Below are 16,872 nucleotides of genomic sequence, written 5' to 3'. Positions count from 1 at the left end.
GTATATTATTTTTCATACTTTCAGGACTGAAACCTTGTCCAATGATTCTTGTGTTTGGATGCCGGGAATCAAAGATTGATCATATCTACAAAGAGGAGACAATGCATGCAAAGAACAAAGGAGTGTTTAAGGAACTGTTCACAGCATATTCCCGGGAACCAAATAAACCAAAGGTAGTAAAGATATACAGCTGCCTCAGTGTGTGAGATATGTAATCACCAAACATGTTGAGAGTAAGCTAGCCAGTTAAAGTGTCCCTGCCATTTGAAAAACATTACAGGGACTCTTGTCGCAGAGATCTTTGTCTTGCTGCCCCATAGACTTATAATGGAACACTGAGACAAAGATCGCTGAAAGTCAGGGAGTTCAGCACGCTACCATGCGCTTATTCCCGCTCGTTCTCCTGGTCAGTGATGGTCTCAGTACTGAGACTCCTAACTGATCAAAACGTTTGACATGTTTTTGTGACATGTCTCCAGTTTTTTGGTTTTTTTTAATGACAGGGACACTTTAAATCGAGGAATTTCCTGCATGTGTTTAGATGTTGAAGACTTAAAAATCTAAGTTATATATAATAAAAAATGTACATTGTCATATTTATATAAACATCAGATTCTGTTGTCAGAACATGATAAATATGCAGAAATAAGGGGCTCTGCATAGGAACAGCTTATGTCCTCCAGCAGAAGTTTTTCTCAGATCGTTTTACAAGAAGTTTTTTCTCTTGTGTCATCTAATGACCATTTAGCTACATAAACAGTCAAGTGCAGCACTTGAGTACCTTCAAAAGTGCTATAGAGAGTGAGTGTGTACTGTTGCTTCATTCATTCGGGGACAAGAGCCCCCAGTTCTTGTGATCAGTGGGGGTCCCAATTGTCAGTTCTGTAAATACATGGTAACTTTTCATTTTGGGATAACTACTCTTTTGTTCATCAAACGATCTCTCTAAATTGAAGGTTTACTTGGAGTTGTCGGTTTACCTGCAGTCCAATGTAAAAACACAGGCATCAGATATTTCATGTACAGTGACCCCCCCCCCGACCTACGTTGGCCCCGACATATGATCATTTCCACATACGATCACTCTCAGAGGCCATTGCATGTTGAAGGCAGCATCAACATACGATGCTTTTGTATGTCGGGGCCATCGCATAAACTGCTATCCGGCAGCGCAGACTGCTTCAGCTGCCACCGGATAGCCGTTTACGGTGCCCCGTGTGCTCCGCTGACGACCACTCACCTGTCCTCGGGGCTCCGGCGCGTCCTCTTAGGGATCTCCTGCATTGTCGGCGCTCTCCATCGTCGTCATCACGTCGCTGCGCACGCCGTCCTGTCATCCAATAGGAGCGACGTGCGTAACGACGTGATGGCGGCAACGTGAGAGTGAGGATGCTGGGGAAGCAGAGGCCTTGCCGGAGCGTCAGGGACACCCCGGGGACGCGGCAACAGCGATGGAAGGCAACATCCAGGGCCAGTGGTCCAATACCAGTGGTCTTCAACCTGCGGACCTCAAGATGTAGCAAAACTACAACTCCCAGCATGCCCGGACAGCCGTTGGCTGTCCGGGCATGCTGGGTGTTGTAGTTTTGCAACATCTGGAGGTCCGCAGGTTGTAGACCACTGTCCTATACTTTACATTGCACGGATCCCTCAACATACGATGGTTTCAACAAACGATGGTCCATTTGGAACGGATTACCATCGTATGTTGAGGGACCACTGTATAAGGCCTGACAATGTAGCTCATCAAAAAGAAAGACACTTTGCTTTGTTTGCATTGCATAGAAATATAACGGTTAAACATAAGTTGTAAGGAGTTAAGAAAAGTATAACTTTCATCACATTTTATTTACTTATTTCTTTAAGAAATATGTGCAAGACGTAATGCGTGAACAGCTCTCGGAGGTGACCTTCAAAGCTCTGAAGGAACAGGGAGGAAACATATATGTATGTGGTGATGTCACTATGGCAGGAGATGTTCTTAAGAGTCTTCAACAGATTGTAAAACAACGCGGGAACATGAGTGCGGAAGAGGCCGGAGCCTTCATCAGTAAACTGAGGGTGAGTGAGCGAATCTGTCTCCCTATTGTGTACACAACTCCGCTTCTAGGTTATTCAATCCACTAGTACAAGCTTTGTATGATGATTTTCCTTTATTCTCTTTCCCAACATGACTGAATATTTTTCTAAATATTTTCTACTTGTAGTGAAGGAGCAGTGAAAAAAATAAATGCAATAATATAAAGAATCTGCCTCATAACAACATCATATGTGTTTTATTGTGTTATTAATTATTGAAACTTTAATTATAAAGAATATCAAAAATTCTTAAACATGATATAAACACTACACAAGGGTATAAATGTGTTAAATTGTTTTAATCCTCTGGCATTACCTTCCCCGCTGTTGAATTGTCACTTTACATGTAAACACTTCATGACATCCATTGTATTACTGTTTGTTTTGTATCGTATGTTTTTGTCAGATAAACCACAACAAATACTGACAGCGGTTGTCAATTGGATAGTACTGATAGGATTTAATGGTGAGGTCCATTTGTTTGAGATATTTATTTTAGAAGCACAGAAAGTTTTAACATGTTTATAATCTATAAAATCGGAAGCATAGCGAAATAGTCCTATAGTACAGTGGTTCAAAACGTTACATTGTTTCACGGATGCACAGTCATGGGAATTTTCCCGTAAATATTGACACAAGATTACATATTTTAGAGTTTTGGTTAGAAAATAATATGACTTGTGACCAGTAGAAGGCAGTGTGGTACAATTAGATGATCTACATGTGCCCATCTTTACCAGCAGTGCATATTATGTTTGTATAGATCAAAGAAAATATCTGATTTATAACAGTAATCTGAACCATCATAGTGACTCCATACCAATTATTTATTATATATAATACTAAACATGTCTTCTATTCTAAACCCTTGCCTGGATGTGGATGTCAAATTTGTACTCATATGGTTGTTTTGCAAAACAAGATTGTCTAACTTATATCCCAAAGTTAAATTATTAAGGACACGAGGGCAAAAATGTGATGTTTTTGACAGGGAAAGTGCATAGGGGGATATTTATCAAAACCTGTGCCGTGGAAAAGCGGTCATGTTCCCCATAGCAACTAATCAGATCGCTTCTTTAAATTAAAAAAAAAAAAGCATCTAATTGGTTGCTATAGGCAACCAGACAACTTTTCCTCTTCACAGGTTTTGGTAAAAATCTTCCCCATCAAAAACAGCCCCATCTCACTGCTGACATGTCACTTTTTCAGCATGGTTCAGCAGTTGAGTCAATGGGAGCTTCAGGGCTGCGCCCCCTGCCACCCACGGCCGGAAGCTTTATACGGGTGAACCTACTCTTTAATTTAGAATTATATGATTATATGATAAAAATCCAGATAAATAGATAGATAGTACATATTCTCTATGTTTTATGGCAGATGTCTTAAACAATACAGGAGTAAGATTAGACAGCATAAGTGTAACATACGGATGAAACATGTCAAACCCTCCTATAGTAACTAGATTTTGTTATGATTTTATTGTTGTTTATTTTGCAGGATGACAACAGATATCATGAAGACATCTTTGGAGTGACACTACGGACATACGAGGTCACAAATCGTCTCAGATCTGAATCAATTGCATTTATTGAAGAAAGCAAAAAGGACTCAGACGAGTGAGTAGCAATCTAGGTTTGTAGATGATCTTTTTCAACCTTTTGTAGACCACTTGTAGATAATATATTTTGTTTAGATTAAAAAAAAGGACCTGTCATTTCTACAGAGATTTTTATTTTAGTACATACTTGTATTCTTTATCATGAATTTATGTGTTTTTTTTTTTTTTTTCTTCTGGGCTTCACCTTATTTCCTAGCTGTTTCATCAATGTAATTATTGTTTACATTACTGCTTTCTCTAGGGTTGCCCTGGCAGAATCAACACACTAAGGTTAGGTTTACACTGCGTCATCAGAGTCTGTTATATGTATACCTTAGAGGGAGTACACAACGTATATGTCGGACATATTAATATGACAGATGCCATAGTGGATAGGATATGGTATAAATTATCTTTATAAGATCTACCTGGATGGAACAGCGCAGTAGCCTGTGTTATGTCCTCTGGCAAACCCTAATTTATACGTCCCAAACGTAGACAAAAATGTCAAGCTTTTGGCCTCTGTTGGGTAAATGGGGCTTTAGGAATTTGCTTAAAGCGAGCATCAGAAATATTCTGGCGATTGCGTTGAACAGAGGCTGCAAGATCACGCCTAAGTGCAGAGTCAACTACCCTTGCTCATGTGAACTCTATTCTTAAAGGGGAACTCTGCTCCTAGACATCTTATGCCCTATCCAAAGGATAGGGGATAAGATGTCTGATCGTGGGGGTCCTGCCTCTGGGGACCCCACGATCTCCCTGCTGCACTGGGCATTTGTTTAGAGCATCAGGTGCAGCACCAAAGGCTAGTGACGTCTTGGCCACGCCCCACATGTGATGTCACGTCACACACGCCCTCAATGCAAGTCTAAGGTAGGGGGCTTGCATTGAGGGGGCATGGCCTCCGCCCCGCATCGCCAATCATCTGGCACCGATTTTGCTCCATGCACCAGATGTTTGAGGTGCCGCAGCCGAGATGGGGACCCCCCGCGACCAGACATCTTATCCCCTATACTTTGGATAGGGGATAAGATGTCTAGGGGCAGAGTTCCCCTTTAAATATGACTAAAAGTCACAAGACAAGATACCCATACAAAATAGGAAATGCGGTGGCGAAACAAAGAGCAAAAGACAAACACAAGAAAATTCATTTAAAAAAAAAATATTTTAGGGTAAGGATACATATGCCGTATTTTGTTGTATATTTTCTGCAGCTGATTTTGTTAGGAAATTACACAGCAGCAAATATGCAGAAAAGAAGGCATATATAAAGTGTAGGTCGGCACTGCAGGGACGTTTGGTGCCTGTGGTTGATATCAATAATGTAAATAGGAAGGATTCCGGCACTCCAAATACTTGCAGAAAAAACTTTCTTTTATTTTATAGATACATTAGATACAGTACATGGTGTGGACGCAAATATTTGGAGTGCCGGACTCCTTCATATGAAGGCATATAGATTTCATAGAGGGCCACCGATACCTCAGAACTGTCCTGTGCATCAAGTAGGAACCGCTTTACCACACTTAGTACATCCATGTATTACATAATCAACCATTTAAATGAATACATTTGAATGAGTGCCAGACAAAACTTTCCCTGATATTATAAGCTAAGGTGATTGTTAGGCTGGCTATTTTTTAAGAGACATTGTCTGTCTTTACAATATTTTGAGCTACCTATTAAAGTCACAGTACCCTTTTATAAACAGGATGGCCCTCATTTACTAAGTTAAAACTGGTTATTTTGGCGCAGAGTGCCTGCGCCAGTTTGCGAGAGGAAAATCCGACATTGCACTGTGAAAAGCTGAAAGGGGGCGTGATCTGTCATAAAGGGGCGTGACCAGCACAGAGGGGCGTGGTTTCACAACCTGACCTATTTACTATTGAATTCACACAATATCCTGTGAGTAAATGGCTGGAAATTTCCACCTAGAAAAAGCTGACTTTTCCCCATAGTAAATAGAGAGGAATCCTGCAAGTCTGAAACTATATTTCCCACTAGTAAAAACCAGACACTCTTAGTAAATGAGGCCCTATATTTTATTATATTAATAAAAAGGGTTGAATGAAATATGCACCTTTGCTACCTTGTTCGTTTGTGAATGATATTTTGTGGGGTAGAAAAGTTCTGTATAAACTACTTTTCTATACCACTTTTCTATACCACAAAAAAGTATTGCATTGTGTGGAATCCTTTTTTTTTTTTACATACCGGTAGTTTAAAGAGTACCTATCATGATATTGTAAAATTTGTTTAAATAGAAACTTGTTTAAATATATATATATATATATATATATATATATATATATATATATATATATTTGATCTAGTGTATGAGATCCAAAAATGTTTTTTCTTTCTCTTTCAGGGTTTTCTGCTCATAACTGGAATATTTCATTGTACACAGATGGCAAACTGGTCATGCGGCACACCACACCCCATGCACATGGCATACCACACCTGCATGTACACTGTTTGTGGAGACATACATAAACTGTGTGTACTGCATGTATGACAACAGCCGATGACTCCACACCCTTATGGCAATGTGGAGATTTACATATACTAACTCACTTTCTCTTTCTCATAAAAAGCCTTCCTTACAAGATGGATTTTGTAACTTCAGAGGCATTTTTTTTAACTGGGACTATCAGCACAGATCTGCCTGCCATACTGTGCTGTTCTCGTCCTTTGCTCATAAACATATATTAATATATGTAATGTAAAAGACATATATATATCTCTTCCATTGTAACGATGGGATTCCAGTTGTTTTCAATATAAACTCACTATGATAATTTTGCTTGAGATTCCGCTGCTGCATCTTGAAACAAGATTTTAATTGCAAGAAAAAGAAAAAAAAACACCATTCTCTGGTGCATGAATCTTGTCCTTGTCTTCAGGCCTTGCTTTGTGTTTTTCAGACTGAAATACTGTACGTCCAGGTAGCAAACAAGATCTAAGGATTACAACATTTACGTCAACTTTTATGCAAATAGCAAAATTGTTATGGCCTTCGACCTGCAACTCTGTATTTTATTATTCTTATCCCCTTAGATATCATCTTATATACAGAATTATTCTACATAAAGATGTCAGCTTGTTTGTAAATACATTGCATTAGTTACACCCTGAATCCCACTGCAGTACAGCATTAACAATTCTGCAGCTTCAGAGGGGAAATCTCCCAGCATTCCTTAATGGCTGAATGTCTGCACACAGCCCGCATTGTTGGTTATTTGGGAATTGTAGTCTCCATATCAGACTCCAGTGCAGTCTGCTATGATGTCTGATATTTTTAAAAGAGCAGAATTTTTAATGCAACTCTGTAACTCAGGATCAGTGCTAGTAATGATGTAATGTATATAGAAATGTACTCAACTGTTTATTTACAGTCAGTCTGACCACTTAAAACAAAGAAACACTGTACAATCCCTTTAAAGGGAATCTGTCTCCAGCGTCACCCGCACAAACCTGCTGTTACAGGGTAATAGTGCAGGTGATGCTGGTTCTAATACTGTTTACCTTTTTTTCCTATGTGGCCCCATTTAAGAGCTATGCCTGAAAATCACATTATGCAAATTAAGTGTTTTTGTGCACTGGGGGTGTTCTCAGACACTTGCTGAACTCTTCTGCATGTCCAGCTCCGCCCTGTGCACCACCCCTTTATAAATATTCATGGATCTGAGCTCCATTCTATATAGGGTAGATGAAACTCATGACCCGCACATCCCACTCCTGTCACATGATCATCATCATCACAGGTCCTTCAGCCACACTCTCTTCTATCCTGCACTGCTGAGCTCCCCCCCATGTACTGGTCACATGATTGTGACATCATGACAGGTCCTACACCTCCAGTATGTAGCAGATACAGAGAAGGTCGGGCAGTCACTGAGGAGCAGAGATCTCCACACACAACACAACAGCAGTGACTGCCAACCACGACCTGCTCTGTATCTACCACATGCTGGAGGTATAGAACCTGTGATGATGTCATAATCATGTGAGCCGTTCATGTGGGGGTGGAGCTCTGCAATGCAGTATAGAAGAGAATGTGGCTCAAGGACCTGTGATGTGATACAACGTAGGAAAAAAGGGAAAACAGTGTTGAAATCAGCGTCACTCGCACTGTTACCCTGTACCAGCAAGTTACTGCGGGTGATGCTAGTGATAGATTCCCTTTACGGTTATTTTTGCACATCTGCAACAAAAGTTTGCACCATACACCGATCCTGAATGTCATCATTTGTAATGGCACATATGAAATTACCTGCCACATCTGCTACCTTTCTCGAAAAAAAAAAAAAAAAAAATGTCCTTGATGTGTGAATAGACTATGCTGCATTGCACTGCAGTATGCTTTGGATTTGATGCTGAAAAATCATCCCCATGTAAACATAGCATCACTGTAAAATGTTGTTCAAGAGTGAAATATATCTATCATAGACACCAGCTTTTTTTTACCTGTCTATGGCACAGCAACAATGTCAAGGCATACAAGTTATATATGAGCTTGCTGGAGGATTGTTATGCTGCATCCTTGTTATTTTTGTCATCCTTATAATGCGATGTTAAAAATTTTATAGGAATGCAAGTGCGCATAAAGGGGAAGATTTATCAAAACCTGTCAGAAACCAATCATGCTTCTTTATTTTTAAAAAGACATCTGGAAAATGAAAAGATATCTGATTGGTTGCTATGTGCAACTGCTTCGCTCTTATTCTACACAAGTTTTCATAAATCCCCCTCAAAGTTACTAAATTACCATCCAGTGCATAAAGATCATCTAGCACTACTGCTATTATGTATTTGGAATTCTTTCTTCACCCTTTAACTTTGGTTACTCTCACAGCCACTCAATATATCTAGTCCATATATATATCTAGGTGGTGTTCAGCACTAAAGTCCACAATACTTTACTAGCAACTTCCACAAGGTTAAAGAAAGTGCGGCAACTCACCAACTTCAATTCAGGCTTTGTTCTCAGATGTGGGTGAACAAGCAGGATGCGTGTTACAGAGCAATGTCCATTCCGCACAACTGTGCTTTCTCCGGGTCACTGTGAGCCAGAAGAAGCACAGTTGTATGTAACGGATGTTTCTAGGAATATCTAAGAAGCCTGAATTGAAGTCTGGTGAGTTGCCGCACTTTCTTTAACCTTGTGGAAGTAACTAAATGACCACTTTATATCTTATTACATGCTAATTCTTCATAAACTTTATTGTTGATAGTTGAAACCAGAGAATATTATTATTATATTTATTATATATGATGAAGGATAAAATATATAACACAAATACAATGACAAAGAGTAAATAACAGACTGATATAAAGGGAGAGAGGGCCCTTCCCAGAAGAGCTTATAATATACAAGGAGAGGGATATCATAAATATCATTTTAAATTCATGTTATTATCAAATCCTAAATTCCCTTAAAAAATCTCATTATAAATGGCTGCATTCAGCACTGTCCCACAAGCATTTTTGTGGTCAGATAGGGTGCATTCAGAAATCTCTGCAGATGGCAGCACCCAATTATTAAAACTCTGGTCCTCCATACGATGTGATAGAATGGAAATGCAGGTTATAGCCAAACTGCATAATGTGACCGGTGATCCAGTGAGTTCTGGTTTGCAGGGGGAAAAAAACACTATTAAAAGCAGGTACATACAAATCAGTTAGCAATTCAGTGAATACGCAAATTGTGAGTGCCCCTAAATTGCCCTACTGAATATAATTGGTGGGCACCTAAGGAAGGCCAGGGTCATAAATACGGCCCTGGTCCAAAATCCCGTTTGACACTTTTGTAACAATGTACCGCTGTTTTTGAGATTTAAATAATGTTAAATCAGCAAACTCTCACAATTTTTATTTATCTTCATTCTTTACAGATGGAAATGTTAATTAAAAAAAAAAATTTGCTGCTACCAAGATATAGCAAAGAGAGCTCATCTACCATTGGTGTTTTATTTGTTTATTGTTTTCTAGATTAAGCCCTTCCTATTAACACACACTTTGCAACCCAGCTCAGGACTTAAATGGACACGGTTATATCAAACTTTATTTTTTATATACTATTCCAAACATTATTTGAAACATATTCCTAATATATTTCATCAGCCAATTCTCTCTATATGTGGTTTTTTTGCCTTTGAAAAGCCAGCCACTAGGGGTCTCCCTCTTAGTGCCGGCTGCAGTGAGGCTGACGTCACCTCTGAATTCGGACTGACCCAGATAGGGCATCAGTCCGAATTCAGTCAGTTACCAGTTACCTACTGTCCAGAACTCGCTCTCTGCCTGTCAATCAGACAGGCAGGAGCGAGCGCTGGACAGTAGGTAACTGACTGAATTCGGACTGATGTCCGGCCTGGATCAGTTCGAATTCAGAGGTGACGTCAGCCGCACTGCAGCCGGCACTAGGAGGGAGACCCCTACTACTCCCATTATTAAAATCAAGTTGCCATGAAGGCTAGTATGCCTCCTCACTCCACTCTAATCCCAGTCCCTCTTTTTTCCTATTTTTCTATGTTATGGAAGCACAGACAGATATATGAAAGGTAACATGTCTCCTTGTCCTAAAAGTGAAATGCAAATGGTCGCTGACAGGTTCCCTTTAAGTAACACAGCTATTGCCCATTTGCTGGACTAAATGACAGTAACGCTTTAAGTTAGGGTGTCAAGATGTGCTCTTCAAACTATGTCAATGAGTTGAAAGGCATTTTATTGTTAGTGGTCATTTACTACATAAAGTTACTTTAAGGGGAAACAATCTGTGTTTTTATTTTATGGTATCTTAGTTGATGCATAATATGAAATTGTTGGAAACTGCATAAAAAAGCTGGTTTTGTTTTCTAGAGAATATTGTAAACCTGCAGTAAATGTGTATGGCCAATATGTTAACCATTCAAAAAAACTTTTATTTTTCTTCCTTTAGTCTAAAAATGTATTTAAAGAATATTTATAGTATATTTAAATATAGTGGGCCATTGATTTTATAAGCATCTCTGTCAGGTCCCATGTGTTATTCTGACTGCGCTCCTATTGGGTCATATAGGATTCCTGACAGATATGCTCTGAACGGGTCACTGAATATGGCACAACTTCTGACACTTACTTCTGTAAATCTGCTAAGTGTTTCCATTTGACCACTGGCCATTTTAAATAACAAAACGACATATACGTGCATTCTATATACAAAGAAAAAAGATCACAGCACACCAAAGGCTTAAACCCAAATGCACTGATTTATTCACCGATGTTCAGACATTTACTTGTACACTGAGTTTTCCTGAGAGTCCATAAAATTGTAATTCGGCTGACTATTTTACTAGCCAACTATTACTTTAGGACCATTTATTTTTTTCTGCATTTTGTGTGAAATTCTGCTCAAGATCAACAAAAAATGTTACTGTTGGTTGCTTTTGGCAAGAGCTGTTTTTGAGACACGTGATCTGACAGCTTAGCTCTTTGTGTCATCTGATCTCCTGCACTACAATAAGTTTTAAATACAGGGAGCCTGCAGTGTTGCTCTATGCCTTTGTAGTTATTGAACAGGGCAGTTATGGCTCGGGCACTGTTCCCCTTTTTACGCTGCGCCATACAAAACCATTTCCAATATACAGAACCCTAATAAATAACTATATAGCCAAATATACACAGCCACATAGCATACAGGCAAATAGTAAAAAGGAGAACTCCTGGAAAATGTTTCTTTATCGGACCCTCTGCCACTCCTCGGTGCCATTGGAATCGCTCTCCCGTCCTTTGGCCCCAATCTTCTTCTGGCTTTTAGTGCCCAAGATGTCACACTGCGGCTCGGTTAATCATTGGCCGCAGCTATATCCCGTCTCGGCAGGTTATTGGCTTTGCGGCAGTGTCATGTAATGAGTACAGGCACCAGGAAGAAGGTCTGTCCCAGGCCCGATGCATAACATTTCGGCTCAGCCTATTACGGGCCGAGTTGGGATATCACTGTGGCCAACAATTAGCTTAGCCGCAGTGTGACAAGTCAGGTCCCAAAAGCCGGAAGAAGACCGTACTGGAGGGTGGAAGAAGGATTTCAAAGGCAACAAGGGAGAAGCATAAGGTAAATGAAAGTATATTACTTTTATTCTCTCTGCCCGGGCATATTGAATAATAACATTTTCAAAGTTCTCCTTTAAGCAGCATTCACGTCTAGTAAAAGAGTTAAAGGGGTACTCCGGTGGAAAAAAAAAATTTTTTAAATCAACTGGTGCCAGAAAGTTAAGCAGATTTGTAAATTACTTCTATTTAAAAATCGTTATCCTTCCAGTACTTTTTAGCAGCTCTATGCTACAGAGGAAATTATTTTCTTTTTGAATTTCTTTTTTGTCTTGTCCACAGTGCTCTCTGCTGACACCTGATGCCTGTATCAGGAACTGTCCAGAGCAGGAGAAAATCTTCATAGCAAACGTATGCTGCTCTGGACAATTCCTAACACGGACAGAGGTGTCAGCAGAGAGAACTGTGGACAAGACAAAAAAGAAATTCAAAAAGCAAAGCATTTCCTCTGTAGCATACAGCTGCTAATAAATACTGGAAGGATAAAGATTTTTTTTAACCCCTTCCCTCTACAGGACGTATGCATACGTCATGAGCGGGCTCCCGCGATAGAACGCGGGGTCATGCGCTGACCCCGCGTCATTTCACGTCGGTCCTGGCGGCTACCAATGACCGGGGACCGCGGCTAATACCGGACATCACCGTTCGCAGTGATGTCCGGTATTAACCCTTCAGACGCGGCGATCAAAGTTGATTGCCGCGTCTAAAGTGAAAGTAAATTGTGCCGGTTAACTCAGTGGAGCTGTTCGGGACCGCCGCTATGAAATCACGGTGTCCCAAACAGCTTGCTGAACAGCTGGAGGGTCCCTACCTGCCTCCACGCTGTCCGATCGCCGAATGACTGCTCCGTGCCTGAGATCCAGGCAGGAGCGGTCGAGCGGCGATAACACCGATCAATGCCCGGCTGTTGCCAGGCAATGATCTGTGTAGAAGATCAGTGTGTGCAATGTTATAGCCCCTTATGGGAGCTATAACATGGCAAAAAAAAAGTGAAAATAAAGTGTTAATAAAGATCATTTAACCCCTTCCATAATAAAAGTCAGAATCACCCCCCTTTTCCCAATAAAAAAATAAAAAAGTGTAAATAAAAATAAAAATAAACATATTTTGTATCGCCACATGCGTAAATGTCCGAACTATAAATATATAATAGTAATTAAACCGCACGGTCTATGGCATACACACAAAAAAATTCAAAAGTCCAAAATAGCGTATTTTTGGTCCCTTTTTATACCATATAAAAGTGAATAAAAAGTGATCAAAAAGTCCAATCAAAACAAAAATGATACCAATAAAAACGTCAGATCACGGTGCAAAAAATGAGCCCTCATACTTCCCCATATGCGGAAAAATAAAAAAGTTATAGGGGTCAAAATAGGAAATTTTTAAATGTATACATTTTCCTGCATGTAGTTATGATTTTTTCCAGAAGTACGACAAAATCAAACCTATATAAATAGGATATCATTTTAACCATAAGGACCTACAGAATAAAGAGAAGGTGGAATTTTTACCGGAAAATGTACTGCATAGAAACGGAAGCCCCCAAAAGTTACAAAATGGCATTTTTTTCTTCAGTTTTGTCGCACAATGATTTTTTTTCCCGTTTCGCTGTGGATTTTTGGGTAAAATGACTAATATCACTGCAAAGTAGAATTGGTGGCGCAAAAAATAAGCCATAATATGGATTTTTAGGTGCAAAATTGAAAGTGTTATGATTTTTAGAAGGTGACGAGGAAAAAATGAAAATGCAAAAACGGAAAATACCCTGCGTCATTAAGGTGTTAATAGAAGTAATTTACAAATCTGTTTAACTTTCTAGCACCAGTTAATTAAAAAAAAAAGTTTTCTACCGGAGTACCCCTTTAATGCTCCGTTCCTGAGGTTCAGTGGGTTACTCACCACTCTGGACTTTAACTTTGTCCTGTCTATAACAGGAGGCCGAACACTGATGTATCAGCTTCTTGTTTGCTCCTGCACTGATTGAAGAGCTTAGTGCTGCGTTGAGAGAGGGCTATGGTGCTGTATCTTTATAGGTGCTCAGTTCTCTCTATCAGACAAAGCATTTTGAGAGCTCTGTGCCTGATTATAAAGGGAGATTGGTGATAGCTTCTCAGCGGTGCAACCATGCTGTCTAGCAGCTTAGATGGGCAAGCGATGATAGGTAAAGCACAGTTACTATTTCAATTTAAAAAAAAGTAGAGTTCTTCTTTAAGTATAGAACTATTAGTCCACTTAAAAATAACTCATAAGCATTAATCCAGTAAATCCAGCTTCTAGTATTCCACAAATTAGGTTAATATTATATATTGTATTTTTTTTCCTGAAATTTCTACATATCTACTAGTAAATGTTATATATTTTTTTCTAATTGTATAATATTCCAGAAGCTATTTGTTCCAAACATTTATGGCATTGCGGGTTCTACCTCTTGGAATCTTTCTTAAGAACAGGCCTGACAGGGCTGAGGAACCCTCATTGTCGATATTGGTGTGGGTCCCTGAATCCATGAATGTATCCTGTGGATATGCTATTATTGTTTGAAATTGGAGTACCCCTTTAATGTCAAACTGAAGAAACTCTGTATAATTTGTAAAACCAATACAATGAATCAGGTAATCTTATACAACTACTTAACAATGTATATCCTTACGTTATGATGCAGGTGTATATACATAGACACTGTGTCCTATTCCCAGCCCTCACTGTTCAGTTACAAGTTTCAATCATTAGTGAATAATAAATGAAATCAATTTAATGGTGAATGTACCTGTAAACTGGAATACAAGGCATGAGGCCTGTCACATCCTGTAACATGATAGGATCTTCATGTAGGTGACAGGACCATGGGTAAAAACAAGGTGACAAGTACTTTTCCACCAATTAGCATCTTTTACATGCATTGGGCAAACACAAATAAAATCTAATACAAACTGATTACAAAATAGAGACATATTCCTCTCCAATACAGCTTATTCTAATTATGTCACCTTTCTTGATTTTGATGTAGTCTAATACACACATTTAAGGCTGGGTTCACCTTGGGATTCCATAGTGTGACCCCAGCCATAGTGTTTTGCGGTCTGTAGGAACTAAGTCAGGCTGGGTTCACACTACGTTTTGTCCCATACGGGAGCGCATACGGCAGGGGGGAGCTAAAATCTCGCACTCTCGTATGTAACCGTATGCGCTCCCGTATGTCATTCATTTCAATGAGCCGACCGGAGTGAAACGTTCGGTCCGGTCGGCTCATTTTTGCGCCGTATGCGCTTTTACAACCGGACCTAAAACTGTGGTCAACCACGGTTTTAGGTCCGGTTGTAAAAGCGCATACGGCGCAAAAATGAGCCGACCGGACCGAACGTTTCACTCCGGTCGGCTCATTGAAATGAATGACATACGGGAGCGCATACGGTTACATACGGGAGTGCGAGATTTTAGCTCCCCCCTGCCGTATGCGCTCCCGTATGGGACAAAACGTAGTGTGAACCCAGCCTCAGCCTGCTTTTTCTAAACTGCACTGAAAAACTGAACCATGGTCTTTGACTGGTTACACACAGCAAAGGGCTATTTTTCAATCAGAATTTGGATACATAAGGCAAATCATGTTTCTTTTCTCCTCTTGAATTGAGAAAATGTACTCGTGGTTTGAGAGAAGTAGATTGGAATTGAGTACTTACATGAAGCTATATAACTACCCCCCTATCTACTTTGGGTAGCATAAAATGTACTTGCACCACTAGTTTAATCCTTGTATACAGCATTAATTGTTAACTATAGGATGCAGGAAAAGATGGTAAGAAATAAGTCTAAATGTCTACTTTCATTTATTGACACTGTACAATGTAAAGAGAGGAATATAGGATACAACAATTCTGGAATCTGGATTTGTGGATGAGATGGTCATAGGCCAACACCCCCAGCATTCAAAACCAGCCTTACAAACTATACTGCATGGAAAAAATGCTACTGGACAGCTATTACCGCCTAACAACATGGATATCCTGGACTGTTACTAGAGTTTCGATGTCCATTTCCCCATGACTAGCAAGTTTAGTATGTTATACCTCCACACTGACTGTAGTCAAAGCATGCACCCTTTGTGTATAGTACCAAGCTAAAAGTGGTATGGATCAACATTGCCTATGTTTGTTCAAAAGATCAAATAAATAATAAATAAAACAATTCTAACCCGAATTCTAATCTGTTTCTGTCTGTGTTTTATTTTCTGAAAGAGTGCACACAGTTAAAGCTACCACAAATATGTTGAAAAAAAAAGTATACGAATGAAATTTATGTTTGTTAGCATATAATGTTTTTGCAAGGCAGCTAGTTGTATGTTTGATATTTACATAAAATGGACCTGTTGGGGTATAAAATAAGGACATGGCTGTATAGGGGTTTTGACTCTGAATCGGTACATACCCGTCATCAGTTAATTGACCCCTCCAGCGCCAAGATATCAGAGTATATAAACATATGCAAATTAGGCTTTGTAGTCAACTGGGAGTTCTCAGCTGCTACAGCCCAGTACAGTTCAGCCCCATTTACTATTTATTCACTCCAATAAGGCAAAGTGGTAGAGAAGACCAGCACAGTTCAGCCCCTTTATTATTTATTCACTCCAATAAGGCAAGGTGCTAGAGAAGAAGACCAGCATAGTTCAGCCCCTTTATTATTTATTCCCTCCAATAAGGCAAGGTGGTAGAGAAGAAGACCAGCACAGATTAGCCCCTTTATTATTTATTCACTCCAATAAGGCAAAGCGGTAGAGAAGAAGACCAGCATAGTTCAGCCCCTTAACTATTTATTTACTCTGATAAGGCAAGGTGGAAGAGAAGAAGGCCAGCACAGTTCAGCCCATTTACTATTTATTCACTCCAATAAGGCAAGGTGGTAGAGAAGAAGGCCAGCACAGTTCAGCCCATTTATTATTTATTCACTCCAATAAGGCAAGGCGGTAGAGAAGAAGACCAGCATAGTTCAGCCCCTTGACTATTTATTTACTCTGATAAGGCAAGGTGGAAGAGAAGAAGGCCAGCACAGTTCAGCCCATTTACTATTTATTCACTCCAATAAGGCAAGGTGGTAGAGAAGAAGACCAGCAT

At 39.7% G+C, this 16,872-nt stretch overlaps 1 protein-coding gene across 6 annotated transcripts in view; it reads left to right on the top strand.

Moving 5' to 3' along the window:
• Nucleotides 1-7,485, top strand: part of NOS1 (nitric oxide synthase 1) — a 327,182-nt gene extending 319,697 nt beyond the window's left edge. For 5 of the 6 annotated variants that reach the window (XM_056536921.1, XM_056536930.1, XM_056536911.1 and 2 more), the window contains exons 26-29: nt 25-173; nt 1,867-2,061; nt 3,577-3,695; nt 6,048-7,485. In XM_056536921.1, the coding sequence (XP_056392896.1) occupies nt 25-173; nt 1,867-2,061; nt 3,577-3,695; nt 6,048-6,063 (479 nt within the window). In that variant the 3' untranslated portion in view covers nt 6,064-7,485. Of the gene's footprint in view, nt 1-24; nt 174-1,866; nt 2,062-3,576; nt 3,712-6,047 lie in introns of all 6 variants that reach the window. The other variant, XM_056536948.1, reaches the window with a different exon arrangement.
• Nucleotides 7,486-16,872: the final 9,387 nt, after the last annotated feature.

The sequence above is a fragment of the Hyla sarda genome, chromosome 1 (assembly GCF_029499605.1).
Source record: "Hyla sarda isolate aHylSar1 chromosome 1, aHylSar1.hap1, whole genome shotgun sequence".
In the NCBI taxonomy this organism is placed as follows: domain Eukaryota; kingdom Metazoa; phylum Chordata; class Amphibia; order Anura; family Hylidae; genus Hyla; species Hyla sarda.
Note: the sequence above shows the minus strand (reverse complement) of the source record. Positions and strands in the feature narration are given on the sequence as shown.